The sequence below is a fragment of the Siphateles boraxobius genome, unplaced genomic scaffold (genome assembly GCF_051911475.1).
Source record: "Siphateles boraxobius isolate OS27281-9 unplaced genomic scaffold, OSU_SipBor_1 33, whole genome shotgun sequence".
Lineage (NCBI taxonomy): Eukaryota > Metazoa > Chordata > Actinopteri > Cypriniformes > Leuciscidae > Siphateles > Siphateles boraxobius.
In genome coordinates, this window is record NW_027508953.1 from 5,389,146 (window position 1) to 5,415,594 (window position 26,449).

At 38.7% G+C, this 26,449-nt stretch overlaps 1 protein-coding gene across 1 annotated transcript; it reads right to left on the minus strand.

Moving 5' to 3' along the window:
- Nucleotides 1–1,918: 1,918 nt before the first annotated feature.
- psmb8a (proteasome 20S subunit beta 8A) lies at nt 1,919–23,741 on the minus strand. The gene is made up of 7 exons (XM_077195086.1): nt 23,633–23,741; nt 23,105–23,160; nt 4,164–4,305; nt 3,874–3,985; nt 2,805–2,934; nt 2,370–2,574; nt 1,919–2,091 (listed from the first exon to the last, which is right to left on the minus strand). Exons 1-7 carry the CDS (start codon nt 23,715–23,717, stop codon nt 2,003–2,005), a joined length of 819 nt encoding a protein of 272 aa, XP_077051201.1. The 5' UTR covers nt 23,718–23,741; the 3' UTR covers nt 1,919–2,002.
- Nucleotides 23,742–26,449: the final 2,708 nt, after the last annotated feature.

A 26,449-nucleotide genomic window follows, 5' to 3' on the forward strand; every position in this document is an offset into this window, starting at 1 on the left:
AATAATGTTTAGTAATTTATGTAAATTAATTTAGCTGTGTGTGATTAGTAGGACTTGCCATTGTCACATTCTTACATTTATATAAACCATAATTCATTGATACATCATGAAATTTCTGAAAAATTTCAAAAATTTCTGTTCAAGCAGAGACTGAACTTCCATCAGCTGTTTTTATTTAGTGATCAAATAAAGCAAATGTGATTTGATACACAACCTGTTATACACTCAATTCTACCTAGCAACAATGGTCCTCAGTATACTGGCGGCTAATCATTAGCTGGCATGACAAAATCTTCATTTTCAGAATTTCATTCATTGGAATATAAGAATAATGCTTGATTTAAGGCTTCAGCTAAAAAAAGTACATGCATAACTACCATATCGTTCCATGGTTACTGAACTTACAGAATTATGTATTATAATGATCATGCAAGTATTTAATGGACACTATCTTTATCATTGTCATATCCTCCTGACACCCAGAAAAAAAGTTTTGTAAATGTAGAATTTTTTTTTGTTTTGTTATTACATTATTTAAAGCATAAGAAAAAAAAGTAAAACATTTTTTTGAAAATTTTTATATTTTATTCATATGTTATGCTATGTCCTCTGTAGAGGACATCAGGACTCATTTTTATTTATTTATTTTTTAATTAAAAAGACTTGAATAAGCAAAAACAATGTTTTTTTTAATCACCAATCATTTTTTAGGTTTCAGGATTAATATACTAAACTTTGTATAAAGATGATTCTCAACTATGTTATGAAAGATAAAACAGAATGATTTGATATACCATTTTGCTTTATGCAATATGTGTGTAAAATTGTCGGGTTTTCCCATTTTATACATTGTATCCAATTTGCATATTAATGTGTTTTTGGGGCAACATGTAATGAAAAAAGAAGTGTAATAATGGTAGTAATTGGCTAGATTTTCATAATAATATCTATATTTATTTATTAAATATAAATATTCCTCCCAAAATGCCTGATAAACATGATTTAAGTCCTGGTGTCCAGTACATGTATGAAATATATGTCTTGTTTCGTAACAGAAAGTCATTATTTGATTTGAAACGTCCAATTATTTGGTATCTCTGAAAAGCCCTGAATGTGCTCTTTACAGGACGTCCAGGTTTTAAACTGTGACATGATGTCAGAGAAATTCACTACAATATAATGTCCATTATAGAGGAAAAAAGTTTATACCCGGGTCCCAGGAGGATATTTAGACACATCTGAAAATGCCTTTAACTAAAATAAAAATAAAAAAAAATTAAGTGAACTGTGTGAAATACAAAATGTTATGAAATTCTAAATGTGTACGCCTCACATAAGTGAATTTTTTTTATAATGATATTTCAACACTGAATAACCAAACCATTAGACCAACATCTATCGTACTGATACCCTAAAGTAAATTTACAGTAATCTTGTAAAACTAAATCATATGAAAACACTGGTATAAGGCAGGTATTTATGTTGGTGCTCGAAGTTGAAATTAGAAATGAATGAAAAGCAACTGCAAGTTATACAAGCATGACTGATATAAGTACCAGTACTGACCTTCATCACATTAATTGATTGACAGATTCTAATACAAAAGACCTTTTAAAATAAAACAATTTGTAAAATAAAATCTATCAATGGTATATTTAATTAATTATATGGATTAATATATATATTTAATTTTTTTAATTGAAATGAAAATGTCCTTTCACTATCTTTGAATTATCATTTTTTTTCTTCAAAAAAGCAATATTGCACTAAATTTCCCTGCACTTTTTTTAACCCTAGTTATGTTGCTACTAAGCACAATTTAAAAAAAAGAAGACATACAGGAGCTATATGTGTCCTGCAAAATAAGATACAAGATAGAAAATACAATTCAAAAATATTACAAAGAATGCGCCACAAGTGTTTTTTGATTTGAGAAGAGTTTAATTGTGTCAGATATTATAATAAATCAGTGAGTTTTGCATGAGTGAGAGATCATATGTGATCAGAACATTCCCTTCTTATAGCGGTGGATTAACTCGGACACGTCCTCCTTACACACCTTGATCCAGCCGTCCTCCTGCATGTGGTAAACTAGGAGATAAAACATATGTAAAAACTTAATCTCTTAAGCACAGAGCATATACACACATGCAGCAACAATGAACATTAATGAATCAAGTAAATAATAATGTTCGACGGAAACACAAAAGTATTCTTGGGGACAAATTACAGATTTCTCCCGGCTTTAGGCTGAAACAAAATAGCATTTTACTGAAGTTAAATATGTTGTACCACCAAATAATTACTGTTAATGAAATTTATGTCTCAGATTTATTCCTAGCCAATTTGTAATACATTGCTGTACTTACGGTTGACCACACCACCAGAGTAAGCGTCTCTGTGTGTGGCATGAGCGATACCACGCCGACCCAGCTCATACGCCTCCTCCACAGTCATATCCTCACGATATCCACTGTCCACGACTCCATACGCATAACTGTTCCCACAGCCAGTGGAAAACATCCGGCCAGAGAGACGTGTGCCATTGTCATCCACATAGTACAGGCCTGGACCCTGATGTGAGGAAAATTATCATATGAACGTAACTGGAGATTATGTGCATAATTGTTACACATGAGATCTTACCAAGAACTTTACAATAATATTATTTATTGTATTATTTAATTTTTGTTGTATTAAAGTGTATTGTATTGTATAATATTATATGCTTAGACTGAGAACACCCCAAAAAATGTGCAAAAACAACATTTACAAAGCCTGTCATTTAAACACACAGACTTCACCTGCTTGTCCCAGCCGCAGATCATACTCCCCATAGACAGACCCATGCCTCTGTATCCCAGCATCATGTTGCACAGGAGTTTGGAGGCGGCAGACACTGAGATCCTCTGCTTGTTGCGTAGTTTATAAAGTCTGTTTTTAAAAAACACCATACTTAAAACTACATGTATTAATGATGAATAGCTGTAAATATTGGGATCAACATAATGGGCTGCATTTGAAAACTGCATTTTCAATTCCTGTACAATATAAGGTTAATATTTGATAGTTTTATAGTGAACAGATCAAAATTTAAGCATTTATTTACATATAGTCAAATCAAATGAAAAATATTGATCGACATACATTTACAGACTACATCACATATGATGACTTGATCTTCATGATGTTAAGTCGACATGCAAGAACCAATGAGATTTGACATTAGTTGACATTTGAGCAATGCCGTAGCTGGGGTCTCCAGGGCCCCGGTGTAGATTGTTGTATTGGGCCCCTCGGTTGAAATTGCAGGGCCCCCCTATAGCCGGGGGCCTTCAGAGTCGTCACCACCTTTCGTCCCGCCAGTGATGGCCCTGCATTTGAGGTTTATGTCGCCATGTTTGATGTAGTCTGTACATTCATGCATTCATCAGCGTTTTGATTTGATACTGAATAAAGGCTTAAATTTTAATCAGTTCATTATACAAAATGTACTTTAATACCTTTATGCCCTTTGGAGTTTAAAGTATTTTGATCCCATTAACGGTCATTGTATGGAAAATGAAACAACCAAAACGTTCTTCAAAATAATTTTTTTGTGTGTTCAGCAAAAGAAAGACAGTCATATGGGTTTTTGGTAAAACATGAGGGCGAGTAAATTATATCAGAATTTACATTTTCGGGTGAACTATCCATTTAAATCTTTTCTAACGCACTGATTATTTTTGTTTTATTTTATTTTTAAAATCTGTTCTTCTAATAATCTTTAACCAAAGCTTTAGACAGTACATTTTCTGACACAGCTGAACACAAACTGGTAACTTCATCCTGTGAGCAGATGCTCATCCCCTCCAGAAGCAAGCTGAGACAGACCTGCACTCTTTAGCCAGCAGTCTCTCCCAGTACTGACAGTCTGCAGCGCTGCCCGACATGGTGCCCAGCAGGTAAGGGTTGATCTCTATCACTTTATTGGCCTCCTTTGATGCTGCAACACATTGGGACTAGCATCATGATACGGCAGATAAATACATGACTTACAATTGTTGTGTTTTACTCTGAATCCAGTTATCAACATGAATTACATGCATGACATAGTTGTAAAATCAGCTTGCTATTGACTTGAGGAAGTGTTTTATACTCTTCAATGATGTATGGATTCTTACCGATGTATTTTCCAGCTGATGCTCTGGAGTCAACAGCCACGATGACTCCATGACGGAACTTAAATGCCAGGGTTGTGGTGCCATGATTCAGATCTATGGAAACGCCATCCTCACAACTGCATGATTTCAGAAACTTAGAGGGCTGATGGGAACACAATATGTTACATTGCATTTAGGCTATATATGTTTTTTATATATATTATTGAATATTTTTGCTGTTGCTGAGAGTCTGCCCCCTGTACAGGCTGTTCGGGTCGCGGGAATGGCGGTGTTTCAATAATAATATTATTATTAGTGTTTTTGTTGTTATTTATAATTGCTCAGACTTGCTGAAGAAACTATTTTTTCCACCATTTCTTCCTCTTCCACCTGCACTCTGTCTCCTCCTCTAATGGGTCTACCCTGCACCTTCTCTGGGCCAGCATCCTCTAAGTGCCTTTTTAGGGGCTTTCTTCTCAGGGCCAATGAGAGATGAGAATTTTTGTCTGACATCTTAGACAGATGCAATAATTAATGCATCCATGGCCAGGATATAATTATAAAATATGACATGATTTTAAAAGTGACATATAACATCGACTATGCAATACACTTTAATGTATTTAGTGCTAATAAAACGAGAAAATGTGTGGTGGGAGTACGTGACTAAAGACCGAAATGAGTGACCAGAGGTGTCAAGTCCAGGTTCAGAAAGTAAAATTCCTCCTCAGTATTTTGTTCCAATCACCTGGATTTGCTAATTAGCACAGTTTTTCAGCCAGGAGATAGAACTAATTAGTGAAATCAGCTGGCTGAGTTAATGGGTGGAATAAACATATGGCAGGACTCTCTGACCCCTGGAATTGACACCTCTGTGAGTGACTGTCACGCTCAATGCGTGACACTTGAGAGCCCTGCTTACATCCAAAAGAGCCATTCTTTTTTTTTTAAAGAAAGGGCAATTCAAGTAAATAGAACAGTAAAAGCGAAATTAGCTAACGTATTTTAGCCTACACGAAGGAAATACGATTCTCTACGGAAAGACAAAATGATTTCGAAACCGAAAGATTTAGAGAAACTGTTGTTTTGTGTTGGAGACCCCTGGGCTAAATGAACTGACCCTATTGAATTTGTCCTTAAAGTCTTTACTTTGATTTTAGTCACAAACAATATATAACCAAATGTCAAAATAAAGGCCATTGATTGACATTTTCCCCCTCTTGCATATTTCATTATTTTATTTAAAGATGTCATTATTTTTATTACAAAAAATGTAACACAAGGACTAATACGTAGGCCTATTTATCATTTGCAACATATTTAGGCCTACACAGTATTATTTATGCTTTTTAAATATTGTTTTGAAATCTATTTAATTTGACTTTAGATGCTTTTTTTATTATTATTAAAGCATATAAAATAACCAACAGTAATTGCTCAAAACATTATTTAATTGTCTTTGTGTTGCATTATTAACAAGTTTTGTTATTTTTATTAAAACAGATCTTTGTGTTTATTAAACATTAAAAAATATATTGTTCAGTTCATGTGCTGGAAATTGTATTTTATTGATGATTATCTGCACTCTACCATTTGCACAGTCCACAGGCCATTGAATTACGAGAATAAACATCAGACAACATTTTTTTTACAGCAAAATCTAACATCAAAACAGTAACCGAGTTGAAAGGATCCCTCTTCCAGAACAAATTATGACATCATAATGACATTATGACAGTTCAACTGGATCCAGTTTCCATCATTTGAACTGTCTCATGCACCAACCACTGAGTCCCGGTTTTAGAACTGCCTGGTGTTGAATCCGGGCTTATACTTATACATTGCCTTTCTGTGAGAGAAAGACAGATATAGATCAATATATTACCAATATAAGGCATTAGGGAGAATTAACACAAACCTTTGAATATGTACAGGTGCTGTGACATATTAAAGTAAAGAAATTGTAATTACATAACAAGTAATAATGTGTGACCTGTGTTGTGTTGTCCCTCATAGTTCCAGCTATCACAGAACTTATACATTTAGTCTTCAAGATATAAATATAAATAATAGGTTCAGTAATTTTCTATTTTTAAGAAGGGGAGACGCATACATGTAAAAAGTGTGAATGTGCAATATAGTTACATCAAATAATACCTGATCCGACCTTTAAAAATAACATGAAATAAAAAAATTTACTTAAAAAAACGAAAGTCATGATAACTATTTTGAGTAACACTTTAGTTTAGGGTCCATTCTCATTAACTAGCTGCTTATTAGCATGCTTATTACTGGATATTGGCTGTTTAATAGTACTTATAAAGCACATAATGCCTTATTCTGCATGACCATATTCTACATCCCTTATTCCAATACCTAAACTTAACTACCTTACTAACTATTAAGCAGTAATTAGGAGTTTATTGATGCAAATGTCGTAGTTAATAATAATGTTGTAGTTAATTAATGGTGAGAATTGTACCCTAATTTAAAGTGTGAGCCTATTTTCTGTGAACAATGTTTATTAATTTATGTGAATTCATTTAGCTGTATGTGATTCGGACTTGCCATTTTTAAATTCTTACATTTATTAAAACCAAAATTCATTGATACATCTCACCCAAGCATTTCTGTTTACACAGAGACTGAAACACCATTGGGTGCTTTTATTTAGACACCAAATAAAGCAAATATGATTTGATACACAACCTGATACACTTAATTCTACCTAGCAACTAATGGTCCTCAGTAATACCATTGGCCAATCATTAGCTGGCACAACACATTCTTCATTTTCAGAATTTAAGAATAACTAAAAAAAATGACATGCATAATACCATATTGTTCCATGGTTACTAAGCTTCATAATCATATTATAATGATGATGCATGGGCTTAAATCACACAGCTAAGTATTTAATGGACATCTATATTATTTTCATGTTAGACACATTTATCAGAAAATGCCTTTAACTACAGCAATGACAAATTTTAGTGTGAGAAATACGCCTCATAAGTGACATATTTTTTATAATGATATATCAACACTGATTAACCAAACCATTAGACCAACATCTATTGTACTGATACATAAAGTAAATTTTAGTCTTGTAAAACTAAATCATATGAAAACAAGTTACTCCAACAAGGAAGTTATTCATTGGATATTTGGATTATTCACAGGATGTTGGTGCTCTAAATTGAAATTAGAAGTGAATGAATAGCAACTGCAAGTTGTATTACAAGCATAATTCATTCACCACAAACTGTTCTTTGTGTGTCCCTATATGGCTATGATATACTGATGTACCAGTACTGAACTTCATTAGAACTTCATCTCATTATTTGTTAGACAGATTCTAAGGCAAAATCCATTTTAAAATAAAACACATTTTTTAAAATAAAATCTACCAATGGTATATTAATTTGATTATATACTGTAGATTAAAATTCATATCCAAATTTTACAATTGAAATGAAAATGTCATTTCACTATCTTTGTATTATTCTTCCAAAATGTTGTATTGCACTAAATTTGTCCCTGCACTTTGTTTAACCCTTGTATGTTGCGACTAAGCACAAACATTTTTTTTTATTAAAACACATGCAGGAGTTATGTGTGCTGCAAATTAAGCCGATTAAGATAATTTATTTGCTAAAAAAAGTAAAGTACAGAAATTACAATTAAAAAATATTACAAAGAATGCACCACAAGTGTTTTTTGATTTGAGAAGAGTTTAATTGTGTCAGATATTATAATAAATCAGTGAGTTTTGCATGAGTGAGAGATCATATGTGATCAGAACATTCCCTTCTTATAGCGGTGGATTAACTCGGACACGTCCTCCTCACACACCTTGATCCAGCCGTCCTCCTGCATGTGGTAAACTAGAAGACAAAGCATAAATATTTTATCTATTGTTAACAACAATAAACATTAATGAATTAAGAAAACAATAGTGTAGGACAGAAACACAAAAGGTATTTTTTGGGACAAAATACAGATATCTCTCAGCCTACAGCTGCAGGTGCATTGGAGTGTATTAGGACACTCCAATACACTAAATTAATAAAACTTCTAATCAGGTATGTGAATTTCTTTGGCCATTTCAAACTGACTATGCTTTCTTTATTTCTCATAATTAAATATCTTTACTTTTGTAACTACTTGTAAAGCTGCTTTGCAACCCATGCAAAATTGTGAAAAGTGCTATAGAAATCAATTTAAATGTAATTAAACAATACCCGATATTCAAAGTGTGGTTAAATTATTGAAAAGGTAAAGGTCATAATTATAAAACTTACTTCATGATTATGAATAATTAGATTTTTCCAACTCAAAACACATTTACTGTAAACTTTTTAAAATACTATTTAATTAGACTTTTCCCATTAATGCTACTTTAATGGCCTGTTGAATTTTGAAATGTGGAATGCAGCCCTTTGGGCTGTCAAAATATTATGAATTATTCAAACTAATTATTAAAATTATCCTGCCCAGTTCTCAGAAATTACACAAAAAATTAAAATGTAAAATAAATCCAGAAACGAAAAGTAACAATGTAAAATGTATTAAAATAATTTCAATTCATGTGTCACATTTAAATCTTCAGTGTAATGCGAGACTTTCATTGTGTTTTAAATCAGGAGCAGTTGTGCTGAGAGTTGAAGCCCGCAAAGACAATTGGCAGATAAATGTTACGGATGGTTTTATTCCATCCGCACGCACTGAAACACAGTAAATTGTCCATGTTCACATTCTTCCACCAACGAACGGAACTGTCTGCATGCACAAGAAGAATAAACCTTATGTTGCGCTGTTTTATGGAATTGCTTCTTGCAGTGCTAATGATAGATCATGTCAGAAGCAAAACATTCTACAGATTATATTTAATGTTGTGTCTGCTTACTTTATTTCTTCAACAGCTTCAAGTTTAACGCATTTTCGTGTTCAAATGCCGTTTTGTGTTTATTTTCACGCACAGCTTAGCCTACTGCACCTAAATACTGAGACTTTTCTTGGCGATTCGCAGTCTTTAAATAGGCCTATACATATAGTTTGCGTGATGCATGTCTAACTGGTAAACCAAGTGTGCTTGTGGCAGCGACCCGGGTTCAAACCCAGCCCATTCCTACATTCAAAGTAACAGTTACATACACCTGTTCCCATTTTCTCACTGATGTTCTCTGGAACTGGAATTCAAACAACATGCGGAAGGAATGAGTTTAACAACCTTTGCAATGTGGATCATATAGATCATGGACCAGTTTCAAGTTTTTATGGACATATGCTATTTCATATAAACTCTAGAGCGCTAAACACGAACCAGCACTGTGTATGTGCACATATTTCATCATGTCTTCTTCAGATGAAATATTATGTGCAAATAAGGACACTGATACAGCCATATTTAGTGATTAGTCAGACTGCACACAAACACCTCACACAACCTGCTTTGCTCAATTCTACCTAACAACCGTTGACCCAGTAATATGATTGGTCAAGCATTAGCTGACATGAAAAACCTGCAACTGTGAATTCTGTCTAACACTCTCCTTCATAAATTGAACTGGTTTGTAGTAGGCTTAGAATAATAATAAAATAAACCCCTAATAATGAAACACCTAGCCTAAATGTTTTTTGATTGAACCTGAATGATTCAGAATTTATAGGCTATTTACGACTTCAGTGTATTTTTATATTATCTTCTTCTTTTCTATTTCTTTTAACAAGCTATTTCTATGACAAGAGCACAACCAGGAAGAAACAGGAATAACTTTTTATAAATAGACCTACATTGTTTGTTTTTGTAGGCCTTACAGTTTTAGCTAGGCTATATATAGTGATGATATCCAAAACTGTTATGAAAATACAAAAGCAAACAATGTAGGCCAATTTATAAAAAAAAAAATTCAAGCCAGTTTTGCGTTAGCTGATATTTCAATTTCATCTTTAAATACAATGATATTTGAAAACAATGAAAAGCATATAGCCTACTTATATTGCACGACCTCTGGGTTGGGCTTTGATCGTTACCAGTTTCTGAACGCTTGAACAGAAACGCTTTTATTTGCCAGAATTAACTATATCGAGTCGCCTCAGTGAAATACCCATCTAAATGAAACCGAAAGTAGAAAATCGCAAGGAAAATGCGAACGAGAACAACCCTAACATGGGCTATAGCTTGTAGTCTTCGAAAAGGACAAAAATCCTTTTATTCTTAGTCTTAGTTTAGAAATAAATAAACGTTGCACGATGGAGCTTAAGATGCAACATGTAAAAGCGCTGCTCATGGATCTGGCGATAAGTTGTGTGAGTTACATACTGCCCGTGCCAGCCTATGCAACAGAGAGGGGAGACCATGCGGATTATTTGATTTCAAATAATATATTTATTAAAGACAAAGAATGAGAAACATAAAATAAAGTCAGTATAAATGTAGTTACAACTTGAAACGAAAACAAAAGCGATCAGGGTATGTGAAATGTCATGCAAAAAGAAACAAAAATCAGCAAAACGGTGCAGGAGAGAAGGAGAAGCGGTCCCCCCTTTTCAACCAAGTCTGGAAAGCTTTTAACACCCAGGATACTGGAAGCAACCACACGCGGTCCTGGAGAAATCATCTGCAACACCCCACACCTGCACTCCTCTCACCTATAGGGGAGACGTCATGAACAGCAAACCGCAAAGGAGGAGGAGCTGACTGGTCCGAGACCGTCACACCCCCTCCCTTAAAACAGAGGCCCCTAAAAGGCCTCTGCAAAAACCTTCAAAACCCCACACAACCAAAATAAACAATTTTCTTTTTTTTCTTTTCTTTTCTTTTTTTTTCTATCTAAAAGTGAGCACTTAACTTTAGTTCCGAGATATGGATAATCCGCATACATAGACTGGACAGAAAAACTCTTCTGTCCACAGGCCCCCAACACCAGCAGCTCCAATCGCCCCTCCTCATCCCAGAACTCCAGCAAATCCCGGTACCTGGAAAGCTACATTTAAGGAGACTAAGCAGAAGAAGAGAGTGTAGAAACAGGAAGAGAGAAAAATGGGACAAGACAAAACATTCAATCCAGCCCACCCGGAGCACGGGACAAAGCGTCTGCCATCACATTGTCCACGCCCCGAATATGCAGTATCTCTAAATTGTATGGCTGTAAAAATAAAACCCAGCGCATAAGGCGCTGACTCGGACTCTTCAAAGAGTGGAGGAATGTCAGTGGATTATGGTCAGAGTAAACAGTGATAGGAACAGCACCCCCAGCTAAATATACATCAAACTGCTGTAGACCCCAAACTAACGCCAATGTTTCCTTCTCAATAGTTGAATAATTCAACTGATGACAATTAAACTTTCTTGAGAAATAACATGTTGGCCGGTCCACACCCTTCTCATCACTCTGCAGGAGCACTGCACCAGCCCCCACATGGCTTGAATCAACCTGCATCCGGAAAGGCTGATCTAGACGGGGTGCCATCAAAACTGGAGCAGAGGTCAATAACAACTTGACATTATCAAAAACAATCTGAGAGGTCACAGTCCATTCAAACTTCACTTTAGCTTTTAACAGGTTGTTCAAAGGGGCTACTACCGTAGAAAAGTTGGAACAAAAACTACGGTAATACCCTACCATCCCCAAAAAGCGCTGCAACTCGGTTTTGGTGATAGGAACAGGAAACTTATCAATAGCCACCACTTTTGCATGGACTGGCTTCACTTGACCCTGCCCTACGATCTTCCGCAAATATTCAACTGTAGCCTGGGCAAACTCGCACTTGGCCAGATTTATAGTGAGACGAGCATCAACAAGCCTAGCAAAAAGAGCCCGAACACGGTCCAGATGTTCAGACCACTCCTCGCTATACACAACCACATCATCAAGATACACAGCACCCCCCTGCAAACCAGATACGACACGGTTCATAAGTCGCTGAAAATGTGGCTGGAGCGTTTCGCAAACCAAAACTCATAACAGAGTAAGAATATAGCCCAGATGATGTTATAAAAGCTGAAACTTCCTGAGCTCGAGGTGACAAAGGGACTTGATAATAACCCTTCAACAAATCAAACTTACTCACAAACCTTGCGGATCCTACACGATCAACACAATCTTCAACTCTTGGAAGTGGAGAAGAATCTGATTTCGTGATGTTATTCAATTTACGATAATCAGTACAGAATCTATATGTCCCATCAGGTTTACTGACCAATAAACATGGAGAAGCCCAACTCGAATAGGAAGGCTTAGCCAACCCATTATCCAACAGGGACTTCACCTCTGCCTCTAAATGTCGCTGTTTATCTTGTGACACCCGATAGAACCGCTGTCTTATTGGTTCTACGTCACCAACATCAATATCATGCTCAATTAAATGAGTACATGATGGTGAAAATAAAGAAGGAAAATCAGACAACAAAGACGACAGTTCTAATACCCGTTCCTCTGGCAAATGTCCAAACAAAGTATTCAACTCCCCCAGTTTTTCAGAGTTCCTCAGACGAGGTTTCAACATACCGTCATCAGGACCTACCATATCCTCACCACTACAAGCTGCTACCATGTAGGGAGTCTCCAAGGCCCTAGGAGCCTCAACAGCAGCGGCTAAAGAAACGGCCATCACCCGGTCACTAGACTCTGCTGTCCCAGAGACTGAAGACCTGCTATAATAGGACTTCAACAGATTTATGTGACAGAGCTGAGTAGAACGCCCGCGATTTGGTGTAGAAAGTAAATAATTCAGGTCTGACACCTGTCGAATCACCCTATAAGGACGCGTATATTTTGCAAGGAAAGGAGAATTTAATATTGGCAACAAGGCCAAAACCTGATCACCCGGACTAAAGACCCTTGGTTCAGCTCGACGGTCATACCAACTCTTCATTTTCTGTTGGGCTTTAGTCAGGTTGTCCGTCGCCATCTTACAGGCTAAAAACAACCTACGACGAAAACCATTAACGTAGTCCAACAGATTAACAGGAGACTTAGGACTCTTTAGCTCCCCCTGTAAAACTGCTAAAGGCCCACGATCTCCATGGCCGAAGACTAAATCATTAGGCGAGAAACCCGTACTCTCCTGGGTTACCTCTCGTGCTGCCAACATTAGCCATTGGAGCCCTTCTTCCCAGTCTTTGTTAAGCTCAACACAATAACCCCTGAGAAGAGACTTCAGTGTCTGATGAAACCACTCCAGAACCCCTTGGCTCTGGGCGTGATAAGCACTACTACGTTGATGTTTCACACGCAACTGCTCGAGCACTTCTCTGAACATGCGTGACGTAAAGTTAGATCCTCTGTCACTCTGTATTGTATGAGGGATACCGAAAATATAAATAAATTGTGAAAGGGATTTCACCACCGATCTAGTGGTTATTGTTCGCAAAGCATAGGCAGCAGGATATCGGGTTGACTGACACATCACCGTCAGCAGGTAACCACACCCTGACTTAGATGGAGGCAATGGTCCCACACAATCAATTAACAGATGTTCAAATGGTTTACCTACAGCTGGAATAGGGTAGAGTGGAGCTGGCTTTAACACCTGATTAGGCTTCCCTGTTAACTGGCATACATGACACGTCTTAATGAAGGATGCCACATCCTTCTTTATACGAGGCCAATAGAAGTACTTCATAAGACGGTCATAGGTTTTCCTTACCCCCAAGTGCCCAGCTACCTCCCCATGAGCTGTCTGTAGGACCAAATCTCTAAACTTAACTGGTACTATCACCTGAAATACTGGATCCTCAACCCCATCGTCAGTGTGAGAAGACCACTTCCGTATCAACAACCCGTCCTGAACCAAATAACCCCTTACTGCATTGCGCAACTCCTCAGGTGGTAACACCCCAAAGAACAGATCTTTTAATGTTGCATCCTCCTTTTGAGCTGCAACAAAATCACTGTGAGAGAGAGAAGGTGGTAGATTAGGCACAATAACAGACTTAAACTCTCTAGTCTGGGAAACATCATCAACGGCACGGCTCATAGCCCGTGTCACTGCACAAGCCGTAAAAACAGATAAATTCTGACCATGAACGTCACTATCATCTGCAATAGAGGGAACATTCTTAACAATTACAGGGGGCGGTATATCACGCCAAACACGCCCTCCAGCCAGATTGTTACCCAAGAGAAGATGAACACCCTCTATAGGTAAGGAAGGGCGGACTGCTATTTTTACTTCCCCCTGTACTAAGTCAGACTACAGATTAACTCTGTGCAAAGGAACAGAAACAACCTGCAATCCAATCCCCCGGACTAAAACATGGTTCCCAGTACTCGAGGCAACAGAAAAAGGCAACACAGACCCCAAGATAAAAGACTCAGACGCCCCTGTGTCCCTAAGTATCTTAACCGGCACCTGGATGGAACTACCCACCAGTGAAACTAAGCCATCTGTAACAAAAGGAAAATACCCACTTCCCCCCGTTACAACTGAATCAGCCCTACCATTTCTCTCACTAATTTCAGCAGAACTCAGGCCTGATGTCTGAGATGAAGTCACAACGTCTTCAGCTTTAGCCTCAGTCTCACCCACCAAAACTTTAGCAGGTATAACTGACTCAGATACAGCAAGTGTGACCCCCCTAACAACATCAGTACCATTTCTCTGACTTTTCCCCTTTAAAACAGGACAGTCCTTCTTCCAATGCCCCTTTTCTAAACAATATCGACACACATCAGCATCGTTCTTAGCCTGACCACCAGGTGTAAACGCAGAATACCTAGAGTCTCTGCGAAAACTCACAGCACCTCTGTGTGACTGACTTGAGTGTGAATCTATTTTTCTCTGAGTAGTTGACTCCAATGGACCCAACGAAGAAGACCCCAAAACTCTATTGAAACGTCCAAAACGTTGTTCCTGATAAACCTTACCTGTATTGCTTTCTTTTAAACTATACTTATGTCTCAAAGCGAAATCGTCAGCCATCACTGCGGCTTCCGCTGCGGTTTTCATCTTATGCTCAAATACATGTGTGGCAACACGCTCAGGAAGGATATTTCTAAACTGTTCTAAAACAATTAAATTAGACAATTCTTCAAAAGTAGTGACTCCCACTGCAGAGCACCAACGATTAAAGTGGCCATTCAATTCCCGCGCTACTTCTGTATAGGTCTGTTTGTCTCCTTTTCTCCAACTACGAAAAAGCAAACGATAAGCCTCAGGAACTAATTCATAGATTTTAAGCACTGCCTCTTTTACTCTGACATATATTTTCCTATCTGACATAGACAACGCAATAAACGCTTCTTGTGCTCTACCTACAAGAACACTTTCCTCTCCGCCTCACGCTCAGCCTCTCTCTCTTGACGTTCAGCCTCCCTCTCTCTCAGCTCTGCCTCACGTTGAGCCTCTCTCTCTCTCTGCTCTGCCCCAAGCTGAGCCTCTCTCTCTCTCTGTTGCATTTCTATCAACACTTTTTGTTGCTCAAACGTAAGTGACATTTTAGAAAACTCGGTCGAAAGAGGTGTCGACATTGCTTCTCCGAACTCTAACTCATCCATAATTAGAGATGCAGGTGACGAAAGAATATTCCTAACGACCAATTCCGCCTGAACTGACACTCTAATCCGGGCTAATTTCGCTGTTCTGGGTAAACCCAAGTCAAAGTTATAATGTTCACAAACTTGACGCAACTGATCCTTTGTCAAATTATTCAGAACCTCCACAGATGGAGCTACAAAAAAATCCTCCAAGCTAACCATAAAATTTTAACTAATTCTACAGCATACAATTCTTACAGATACTAAAGAAAACAAACGAGCTCACCTTTTCAAATTGTAAGTGTGGCCACAACACTGTGCATCAAGACGAGACAAAACGGAGCTGCCCTGTAAAAAAAAAAAAAAAAAAAAAAAACAGCGATCCTCTTCATGCATATCCCAAGGACAGAGATTTTTAATACACAATATCAGCTGTGCCTTAACTCCCCCGACAAAATGCCGTTAAAGCAGGCATCCACGACGGTGCCCTCTGCCCAGGATAGGACAAAAATAACAAACTAAAATAACAAACAAATATTTAAAATTTGACGGGCACTTGCAAAGCTCCCATAGTTATCTTATCGAATACTTTACCAATAACCTCAATCTTGCACGCACAGTGCAGACCAACACCCACCAGACAATGGCTAATCGCAAACTCTTCAACCTGGCTAACTTCAAAAACAGCCCAGGCACAAATTTAACAAAAATATTCTCCTCTTCTCCACACCAACAAAAATAAATAATTAAATAATTTTGAACGCAACTAATTTTCAAACTAATCCACATGCGTCTTCCCAATGATTCAAAACAAAACGTTCAACTCAATGAACTATCAAAGCGCTTTCCAAATCAAACGTATCTGAATGAAACGGTCCTAATATTTTTAAAGCTTCCAACGCCCCAGGCCATTCAAAACCAGTTATAAATATCAAAATATATTTACCGATGATGTTTCAAATCCTTATTTTAACGAGCCCCCCAATCTGTTTGTCGTTTCAGATCCCGAACGTTTCAAATCCCGGACGAGCCCCCAATCTGTTACACACTGCCCGTGCCGGCCTATGCAACAGAGAGGGGAGACCACGCGGATTATTTGATTTCAAATAATATATTTATTAAAGACAAAGAATGAGCAACATAAAATAAAGTCAGTATAAATGTAGTTACAACTTGAAACGAAAACAAAAGCGATCAGGGTATGTGAAATGTCATGCAAAAAGAAACAAAAATCAGCAAAACGGTGCAGGAGAGAAGGAGAAGCGGTCCCCCCTTTTCAACCAAGTCTGGAAAGCTTTTAACACCCAGGATACTGGAAGCAACCACACGCGGTCCTTGAGCAATCATCTGCAACACCCCACACCTGCGCTCCTCTCACCTATAGGGGAGACGTCATGAACAGCAAACCGCAAAGGAGGAGGAGCTGACTGGTCTGAGACCGTCACATGTGCTACATTACAGCACAAACGCTTTTTTAAAGAATATATAATAATAATAAGAAAATGTTAGCATATATTGCAATATATTTTAATATAGCTACAGTAGTAAAATATACAATACATAAAGTCAAATATATGACATACTAGCCATAGTTCACACTCTGCTGTACACATTTATTGATGTTTCTTTCCATCATCAATCTGAGCATGACATTTAGCATTGTTTAATTTAACTGTATTATATTTATTATATTCGCAGTTGATGTCATTAGGAATTCAAGTTGTGATGATGTACTACGGTCGTCAGCTCATCAAGTCAGGCTGCATGAGTACAGGCAACCTTGTGTCCTTCATCCTGTACCAGGGTGACCTGGGATCATACATTGGGGTATGGACTCATTTTGTTCTGATATAGCCGTCTGTCGAATCTTCACCAATTGAACATGCTGAACCAGAATTAAAATGTCTGAAAAGTGAAGTGCTGTAATCAGGTGACTGTCGGAGTTGGTCTGCGTCTGTGGTTGCAGTGTGAATTGGCCTTTAGTAAAAATTGCATCCATGTAATATTATTATAAATCCCAATACAAATGTGGCACTATTTTTTAACATTTTGTATAAAACTATGGAGTCAGTGAACTCTTGTTCTGTCCACAGTCTCTTGTCTACATGTATTCTAACATGCTAAACTCCGTGGGTGCGGCTGCTAAAGTTTTTGAGTACCTGGACAGAAAGCCACAAGTGGGCATGGATGGAAGTCTTCATCCTGAAACCTTGACTGGTAAAGTCCACTTCAACAACCTCACCTTCTTTTACCCAACTCGTCCTGATCAACCAGCCCTCAAGGTACAATGCACTCAGAATGTGCATATTATGTTATAAACAATATATACATTATTGTCACTATTTGTGGATTTAATTAATCTAAATACAGTTAGATAAATAGATTACTCTAAGTAACGTACATTTTGAGTTACATTTACATTACTTCATTTAGCTGACGCTTTTATCCAAAGCGACTTACAATTGCTATATATGTCAGAGGTCGCACGCCTCTGGAGCAACTAGGGGTTAAGTGTCTTGCTCAGGGACACTCAGGGACACTTACTGAAACTTTATATTTTATATTTTCTATATATCTCCAAATAAATGTGTTTGTATATTGTATACAAATTCTGTATATTTGTTTTAATTAATATGCTGTGTTTGATTGATTGATTGTTTTCAGAACTTCTCTCTGGAGTTGAAGCCGGGTCAGATGACGGCTCTGGTGCGAATGTCAGGTGGGGGGAAGAGCACCTGTGTGAGTCTGCTGGAGAGATTCTACCAGCCTCAACAGGGACACATTCTGTTAGATGGACAACCACTGCAGAACTACCAACACAAATATTTGCACCAGAAGGTCATTTCGGGATTATTAAATCATCGCATTGCATTATTATGTCCATTGTGAAATTATTTGACTCTAATATCCTTGCTGAATTATACTTTAGGTGGCCATGGTAAGTCAGGACCCTGTACTTTTTTCTGGCTCCATCAGGGACAACATAGCTTACGGTTTGACTGATTGTGATCAGAAAAAGGTGGAGGATGCAGCCAAAGATGCCAATATTGTCAGTATTATTAGTTACTACAGCCTACAGTTTTCTAGCTAGCAATGCCTTCGTCACGGAAATGTATACTACCTGGATGCGATTACGTAGGCTACAAAACAGATCGGTGTCATTTTTGTCATTTCCGAAAAACAATCACATCAAGAAGAGGTGGATTCATTTTGTGAAGAGCCACCTTGATGAAGAGCTGAGGATCACCGCCAAAACCCGCCTCTGTAATGATAATTTTACACGGGATAGTTTTATAAACTTTCGTCGGAGACAAGTGTGATTCACTGATAATCCGCTGGTGGTACTGGTGAATGGGGCCGAAACGACTACCTCCCGCCTCGGCCTTAATCCTCCCGTCGCGCCGACAACTGGTGCCATCATCGGCAGTGCGTGCCCACCAATGAGTGTAAGTTGCCTTATGTGCTTATGTTATAATTATAATAGCTAACGTTAGTATAGTTGGTAGTCCGCAGTAACTCTACTAATGCATCCATTCCGGCTGAAGCGGTGACAGTTGAGTGTGCGAGGGCAGCTTTCCCTTGAGTGGGAGTTGTTTCAGCGCAGCTAGCGGACACGCCCCCAGCATTTAAGAGCAGAGATACTGCTAATTTTTCAAGATTTTGATAGCTTATTTTATGTACTTGCCGGCTTTTTTATCATTCAAATTTGGCTGGGTGGCTAAACAAATTTTTCTGTGGTGTGACAAACTCAGAACACATACTTAATTTTGACTTTACAGGGACTTTAAAGCCAACCAACCCTGTGACGTCACGCCGCGAAAGATATAACAGTGTTTCTTTTTTCTTTTATATGTTTACATGTGTCATGTTTCTTATATAATTGTTGATTATAATGGAAATCCATGTAAATCATATAAACTTGACTGCTTCATTTCCCTTTTAATTTAAACACAGTGAACTGCAAAGCACACGCCATTGAACGGCGAGCTCGGTCATTGGCTGTGCTGAGGTAACTGCTTAAACCTATGACAGGGCGACTTAGACGCGCAGTCCAATCAGCGCATTTCCCGCGCTGGTGCGTCAGAGCCCGCCAAGATGGGCGTGGCCACGGCCTATAAATTCGCTCATCTGCTGTCATAAATCAGATCTAATCCACTTCAGCGAACCTTTACTTCGCTGAATCCTCCGGATTATTGTTGCCTTCGCCGCTGCAGACACGCCACAGCGGGACCAGCCTTTGAGGACGCCGGCTTCTCCTGCCGCCTTCACAGCTGATTCTGCTGAGCCATCCGGCGCGTCACTCATATTCTTTTACTGCTAGTGTTCGCCGCTGGCTTTTTTTCTAAGGCTTTTTTTTTGCGAGAGACCCGTGTTCGAAACCCGGTTCTGGCAGCAGATAAAAATTATAATGCGCTCTTGCCTGAGCTCGCGGCCAGCTTTCTTAAGCCCCTTCCGTGGCTCAGTGGTGGAATCTGAGATTCGTGCTAGAGACTCGAGTTCGAATCTAGGTTGCGCTGAAACCTTTCACCAAAGTGAACGAGCTCATGTCGGCCTGCCCCCACGTGACTCACTCTCTTGGCAGCGTCTGAAGACGGGGTTGGTCGGGCTCAACTTGACACCGCCTCCCATGTAATTCCAGCGATATATGCTCCTCTGTAAATATAAGCTGTTCCACATTTCCCAGTACTCTTCTATCAGGTGGCTGGAAATGTCAATGTTGCAGTCATTGGGCCTGTTACAAAGCACGCTCACCTGTAAACAGACGCCGGTTTTACGGTGACTCAAACAAAGGAAAAAGAGCTCTTCCCTTTCTGTCTGATATGTAGGTAACGTGCCCACTACAAGTACGCACTCCTACAAGCTCTGAATATTTCCTGTATGCATCTCTGCACACAAGCACTGTTTACACAGTCCAAAATATTTCCCAGCTCATGCCGGAAGTTTCATAAAGGTATCATGCGTGCCTACTGTCATGTATGCACCCCTGCACAAAAGCACTGTTCACACAGTCCCAAATATTTCTCCAGCTCATGCTGGAAACTCCATAAATGCAGCACGCGTGCCTACTGTCATGAACAAACCGCTGCACACAAGTTTATGCTTAAAACGTGTTCATAAACACTCCCCCGGCTCGCGCTGGGAGTTTTATAAAGTTAGTTTTACCACATGCACCCCACACTCAGAGGTTATCAACCGACACTTTCTCTCTACGTGACTGCTGTGAGAGAGACAATAAGGATAGATCGTGTGCCCAAGCTACAGTGCGCACATCTATACACAAAACTATTCCCGCTGCTCAGCACGCGGGCGCGCCTCTGAGCGCTGTAATCCTCAGCGTCATTGATACAAGGCAGTTTGACGGTCGGGTCCCTGTCTCACAGCGATCCACCCCCATGCTCCATTCAACCTATAACAGTGCAGGCAAAAGCCTGGGAAGCTATCCCCAACATATCAAAATGGGTGTTTGAACACTATGAAACACGGTTACTCGCTACAGTTCGCTCGCAGACCGCCACGCTTTTCAAAGCCGTGGTCGAGACGAAAGTGAGAAAAGACTTTTCACATGTTCTACGCACTGAGGTGTGCAAATTACTAGAGAAAGGTGCTGTTGAAACAGTTCCCCCCTCACAAGGCGGGATTCTACAGCCGTTATTTTCTCATCCTGAAAAAGAATAGCGGTCTTCGACCCATCCTAGATCTCAGACATTTTGAACAAAGCGCTGATGACTCATCACATGCCATTTCTGAGAATTCGCTTTCGAGGGACAGACATACAATACACACTACTACCATTCGGCCTGTCATGGGCTCCCCATACATTCACAACATGTATGGACGCAGCACTTCCCCCCCCGAGACAGCGGGAAGTGCGAATACTGAACTATCTCGACAATTGGCTAGTCATAGCACAATCAGAGAATTGGTTATAATGCACAGATCCTGCATAATCAGCCACCTAGAATGTCTGGGTCTGAGGATTAACTTTTCATAGAGCATGCTATCTCCTAGCCGGAAAATTTCCTTTCTGGGCATAGTGTAAGACTCTGTGTAAATGAAAGCGGGTCTCTCGTCAGAGTGCGCGCACACCATTCGATGCGGACTATTGCACATGCACCCTCTCCAGCGCTGGCTAAACAGCCGTATTCCGACTCACGCGTGGCGTTACGGCCACCTTTTAATTAGAGCAAATCACGGCTGCATCAGAGCCCTGACACCCTGGAAAACCGTAGACTGGTACCAGTCCGGTATGAGTTTGGGCGTGAGTTTGAGGAGGAAAATGTTCACGACAGATGCCTCCAAAATAAGTTGGGGAGCCCTCTACGAGGGCAGGCCTGTCTCCGGCCTCTGGTTGAGCCCGGAGAAGCACCTACACATAAACTGTCTAGAAATGAAAGCGGTTGCTTTGGCACTCAGAGCTTTGCTTCCGTACTTTAAAGACGAACACGTCCTGGTCCGAACGGACAGCATGACTTTGAAGTGTCTTACATAAATCTTGCTTGACTCAGATCGAGCTACCTGCACAATATGGCCCGAAGTGTCCCTCTATGCAATCTGCGCTCGTTGAGAGTGACGCATGTGCCAAGCGTTCTGAATCAGGGTGCGGATACGTTATCCAGAGACAAACTTCTCCAAGGGGAATGGTCTCTCCACTCTCTGACGATTCAGTTGATGTGGAAAACCTTCGGTGAGGTTTCTCTTCGCCTCTGAAGAAAACACTCACTGCCCACTGTTTTACTCCAAAGCATGGACGCGCTCACCCACAAATGGCCGAATCATCCTCTGTATGCTTTTCCCCCGGTCACGATGCTACCTCAGGTCATCACTCGGATCAGGTAGAGGAAATGTGCAGTGCTTCTCGTCTTTAAAATGTCATTGTTATTACCTATAAACTGCTACACAACTGCTGAAAATAGTCTACAAAACTAGAAAAATTAGGGTTTATGTAGGGATATTTTTGGATTAATCTTTTAAACATATATGTTTCATTGCAATCATGCTTCTTCCATTTTCACACAAAATGTTTGTTTTTATGTAGCCTTAGAGTAATGCCGTTATAATTTACACAGCCCCTAAAGGGACGTGGTGGAAAAATTACGTATTTATACCGATTTTTATCAGGCTCTGAAAATTCTTCAAAAAGAACAAAAAGAATGGCCTTCTCAGCTGTCATAGTTCCAACTCTTGCGTCATCAGAAAGGGTGATCAACGCACCACCGTTTCCGTTAAAAAAAAAACGTTTCGCAACTTTTTTCGCGGCTGAACCCAGGCCAGGTTTTGCGTGGGAACGCAAATGTCTGTCAGGGAACGCAGATTTTCTCAGTAGAACGCAAAAGTTTTGCGAGGGAACGCAAAAGATTTGAAAAGTATTTTTTCTCCCATCCCATTTTTTTTCCACCACCACGTCCCTTTAGGAGCTCCATAATAATTTGCCTTTAAGATTTGGCAATTAATTTACTTGATAAAGTTAGCCCTACTTACGTCGACTCCGACAGGTACTGCGAATTCCTGGCATTTGGTTCCAAAACTATAGTGATATGATCATAGACAGTAAAAGAAATGGACACAGCAACCCCATTGACTTCAACAGAGAAAAGTTAAGTCAATTAGAAGCAAGGGGGTAATCCACCAGCCGGAAACTGAAGCCTCCCAGGGGCTGACATTGTAGCAGAACTTCACCTGCTGTTAGCATTCCATTGACTCTCATTCATTTAGGTGTCACTTTGACAGCGAATAACTTTACATCTGAGGCGTTTAAAGACTCCATTTGTCCATTATTTATTTCTAAAGAAACACAACAATGTATAAAATGCTCCATTACCTTGTATCTTACGTTATGGCCCCGTAGAAGCAGTTTTTGTCAAAATAGGCTAACGATTGCGTCATAACCAATTAACTCTCTTATCCTCCTATCTGTACGGTAATTTCTCTACTGTGCGACAGAGAGTCGCGTGTTATGACGCAATCGTTAGCCTATTTTTACAAAAAACTGCTTCTACGAGGCCATAATGTATAAGTCGTGAAGATGCGTTTGCTTAAAGCCGAACTGTGACGCGGAATTATATTTATATCCACTTATATCCAAAAGAGCCATTCTTTTTATAAAGAGAATGCAATTAAAGTAGGCTAAATTAAACTGTAAAAGCGAAATGACCTAAGTGTTTATATACATTTTATTATGATTTTGAAACCGAAAGATTTAGAGAAACTGTTACATGTAGTTTCAACTACGACCAGAAAATATAGCCTATAGCCCAGGGGATAGCTCGTGTCTAACTACCAGTAGCTCGTGGCCTGATTGGAGGTAGCTCACCAAGCAAGGTAGTTCACATATCGCGTCTTTTGCTCGCTCAAGTTCGTTATTTCAAAAGTAGGAACCTCATTATTGAAGCGACGCGCTCATTTTTTTCCAGGCGCAGCGAGATGAAAACATCCCTTAGCTACTAAAACTTCTTTGTCATTGTGGAGAGCATAGTGCATGGTTGCATAGCAACGACAGACGCCACGAGAAAATCGGACCGAATTTTACTATTAATAATGAAAGATAAGCTAAGTAATGTGCATTGTAAACGTCAGTAATTTATCTTTTTTGACTCATTCTTTTTTATAAAAATGATTTAAAGGATAGCCTATTTAAAACAAACAAGCAAACAAATGAAACTAAGCCTACGCTATCTGCGAATAGCATCTGTAAATTATGTTCTTCTGTTTGCTTCAGCTGTTTAAGAATATTTGATATAAACATGATAATTTTGTGATTCTTTGAGGAAAAGGTTCTGTACACTGCTGGCTAACCAATAGTAAGTAAGTAAGGTTTATTTCTATAGCACATTTAAAACAGCTCGCACTGACCAAAGTGCTGTACATAGCGCTGTAGCAACAGGGTAATAAAATAAAGTAAAATACAATTACAAATCAGTGATTTAGGCTAAATCCACATTACGAGACAAACACTTAATTATAAACCTAGCAGAATAAGACAATTAAGATGCCGGGAAGGCCATAAGACAATTAAGATGCCGGGAAGGCCAATGTAAAAAGGTGAGTTTTGAGCCTGGCTTTGAAAATCAAGATTGAAGGGGCACTTCTAATGTCAGATGGCAGTCGGTTCCACAGCTAAGGCCCAGCAACAGAAAAGGCTGTTTTACCTTTTTGCTTAAGCCGGGACCATGGAACCTGGAGGAGGCCTTCACTGGAGGATCTGAGGGACCTAGGACCTTTGTAAGGATGAATGATATCTGTTATGTAGCTGGGGGCCAGGGCGTGAAGAGATTTAAAAATCATAGGAGCACGAGTCTTTCAGCGTCATCAGTATCTATATAGATTCATCTGATACAGGTTAAAGAGGTGTTGCATTGGTATGGTAGCCTTACTATCCTATACGGAAACAAGTCTGGACACTGACACACCCTATTCAAAAGAGCATTATCCAGATGGGTTGTTAAGTTTATTGCCTTTTTAAGTTTATTGCAGAGCAAACTATATTATAAAAATGTGTCATAGCCTAAATGAACTGACCTTATTGAATTAGTCTTTAAAGTCTTTTGTCTTTACTTCGATTTTCTAGTCACAACCAATGCTGTTCAGATGTAACATCTATTGATAATTTTTCAATATCGAGTTGCAATCTAATTGCCTAGAAATATCCAAGAGCTTTTTAAACTGAGAGAAAACACGTACAGTTTCAGAGGAATATCAATGTTTAGTAAACCATTAATTTGAACAAATAGTAAGTTCCACTGTATAACAACTCAGGGTGTTATCCTGTAGAACAACAGTAATAATGATTTTAAAGGTAAGTAAAAACTTACTGCAACTGAAATTTCAATTTAAAAAAAGAATCCTAGATGGATATGAGCTGGAATAGTGATTTCCTTTGTTGATTTTTATTTAGTTTGAATATCTAAGTGATGCAAACAATTTAAGTAGCTAAAAAATATAATTGAAGTGGGGGTAGGACAAGAAAAGTACCCCCTTTGAACATGACTGTTATTTGGACCATTTGCTGATGATCTTTTTTGTTGATTGTTTGTTCTTATTTAGTTTTGTTGCTGTTTTTTAACATGTTCAATAAATAAAAAAATCTCTTTAATGTGGCTTTTTTTTTTTAAAGTTTTTTTTTTATTTAAGCACATCAAAAAACCAACAGTAATATTGCATAAAATGTCATTTAAATGTCTTTGTGTTGCATTTATTTTAGCAAGTTCTGTATTGTTTACTAAAACAGATCTTTGTGTTTATAAAACATTTAAAAAAATATTGTGCAGTTCTTGTGCTGGAAATTGTATTTTATTGATGATTAACTCTAAACTGTCTACCAACATGCAACTACAAGCCATGGAATTAATAAACATCAGACATTTGTAGGATTGAAAATAATCTAAGGTATTTGAAATGAACAAAGACATTTGCTTTACTGTTTTCCACTCGTTTCTACCACAAGGACTATTTGGAGTTCCCAAAGGCACAGATGGGCTGATAGTGATCAAGGCCTGTAGGCCAAGATGTGTGTACCTCTGGGATCTATGAATTGTCACACCTTTAGTACAATGGGGGGAGTTATAATTATCTGATTGGTCAGTTTGAACGTCTCACATTTGGGTCAAGTCAAGGTCAAGACAATTCTGACTGTGTTCAGAAAAAGGTGGAAGATGCAGCCAGAGAAGTCAATGCCCATCATCAGTAGACTAGAAAAATCAAATGACACAGGTATACATAAAGAATCATCCTTGGCCCACTGACGATGTCTGCCTGGCCCTGGACATTATATACAATAATTTTAGTTTTATATCACATTTCAGTTAATTACAGTGAATATTACCTTCC

Bases quoted from the DNA above. Each gene is read 5' to 3' on its own strand.
- psmb8a (XM_077195086.1), bottom strand. From the start codon at position 23,717: ATGGCTCTTTTGGATATAAGTGGATATAAATATAATTCCGCGTCACAG. The intron at 23,161-23,632 runs TTATGGCCTCGT...GTCTATGATCAT, and splicing joins GCATCTTCACGACTTATACA to ATCACTATAGTTTTGGAACC. The intron at 2,092-2,369 runs GTAAGTACAGCA...TTTATCTCCTAG, and splicing joins CTCTGGTGGTGTGGTCAACC to TTTACCACATGCAGGAGGAC.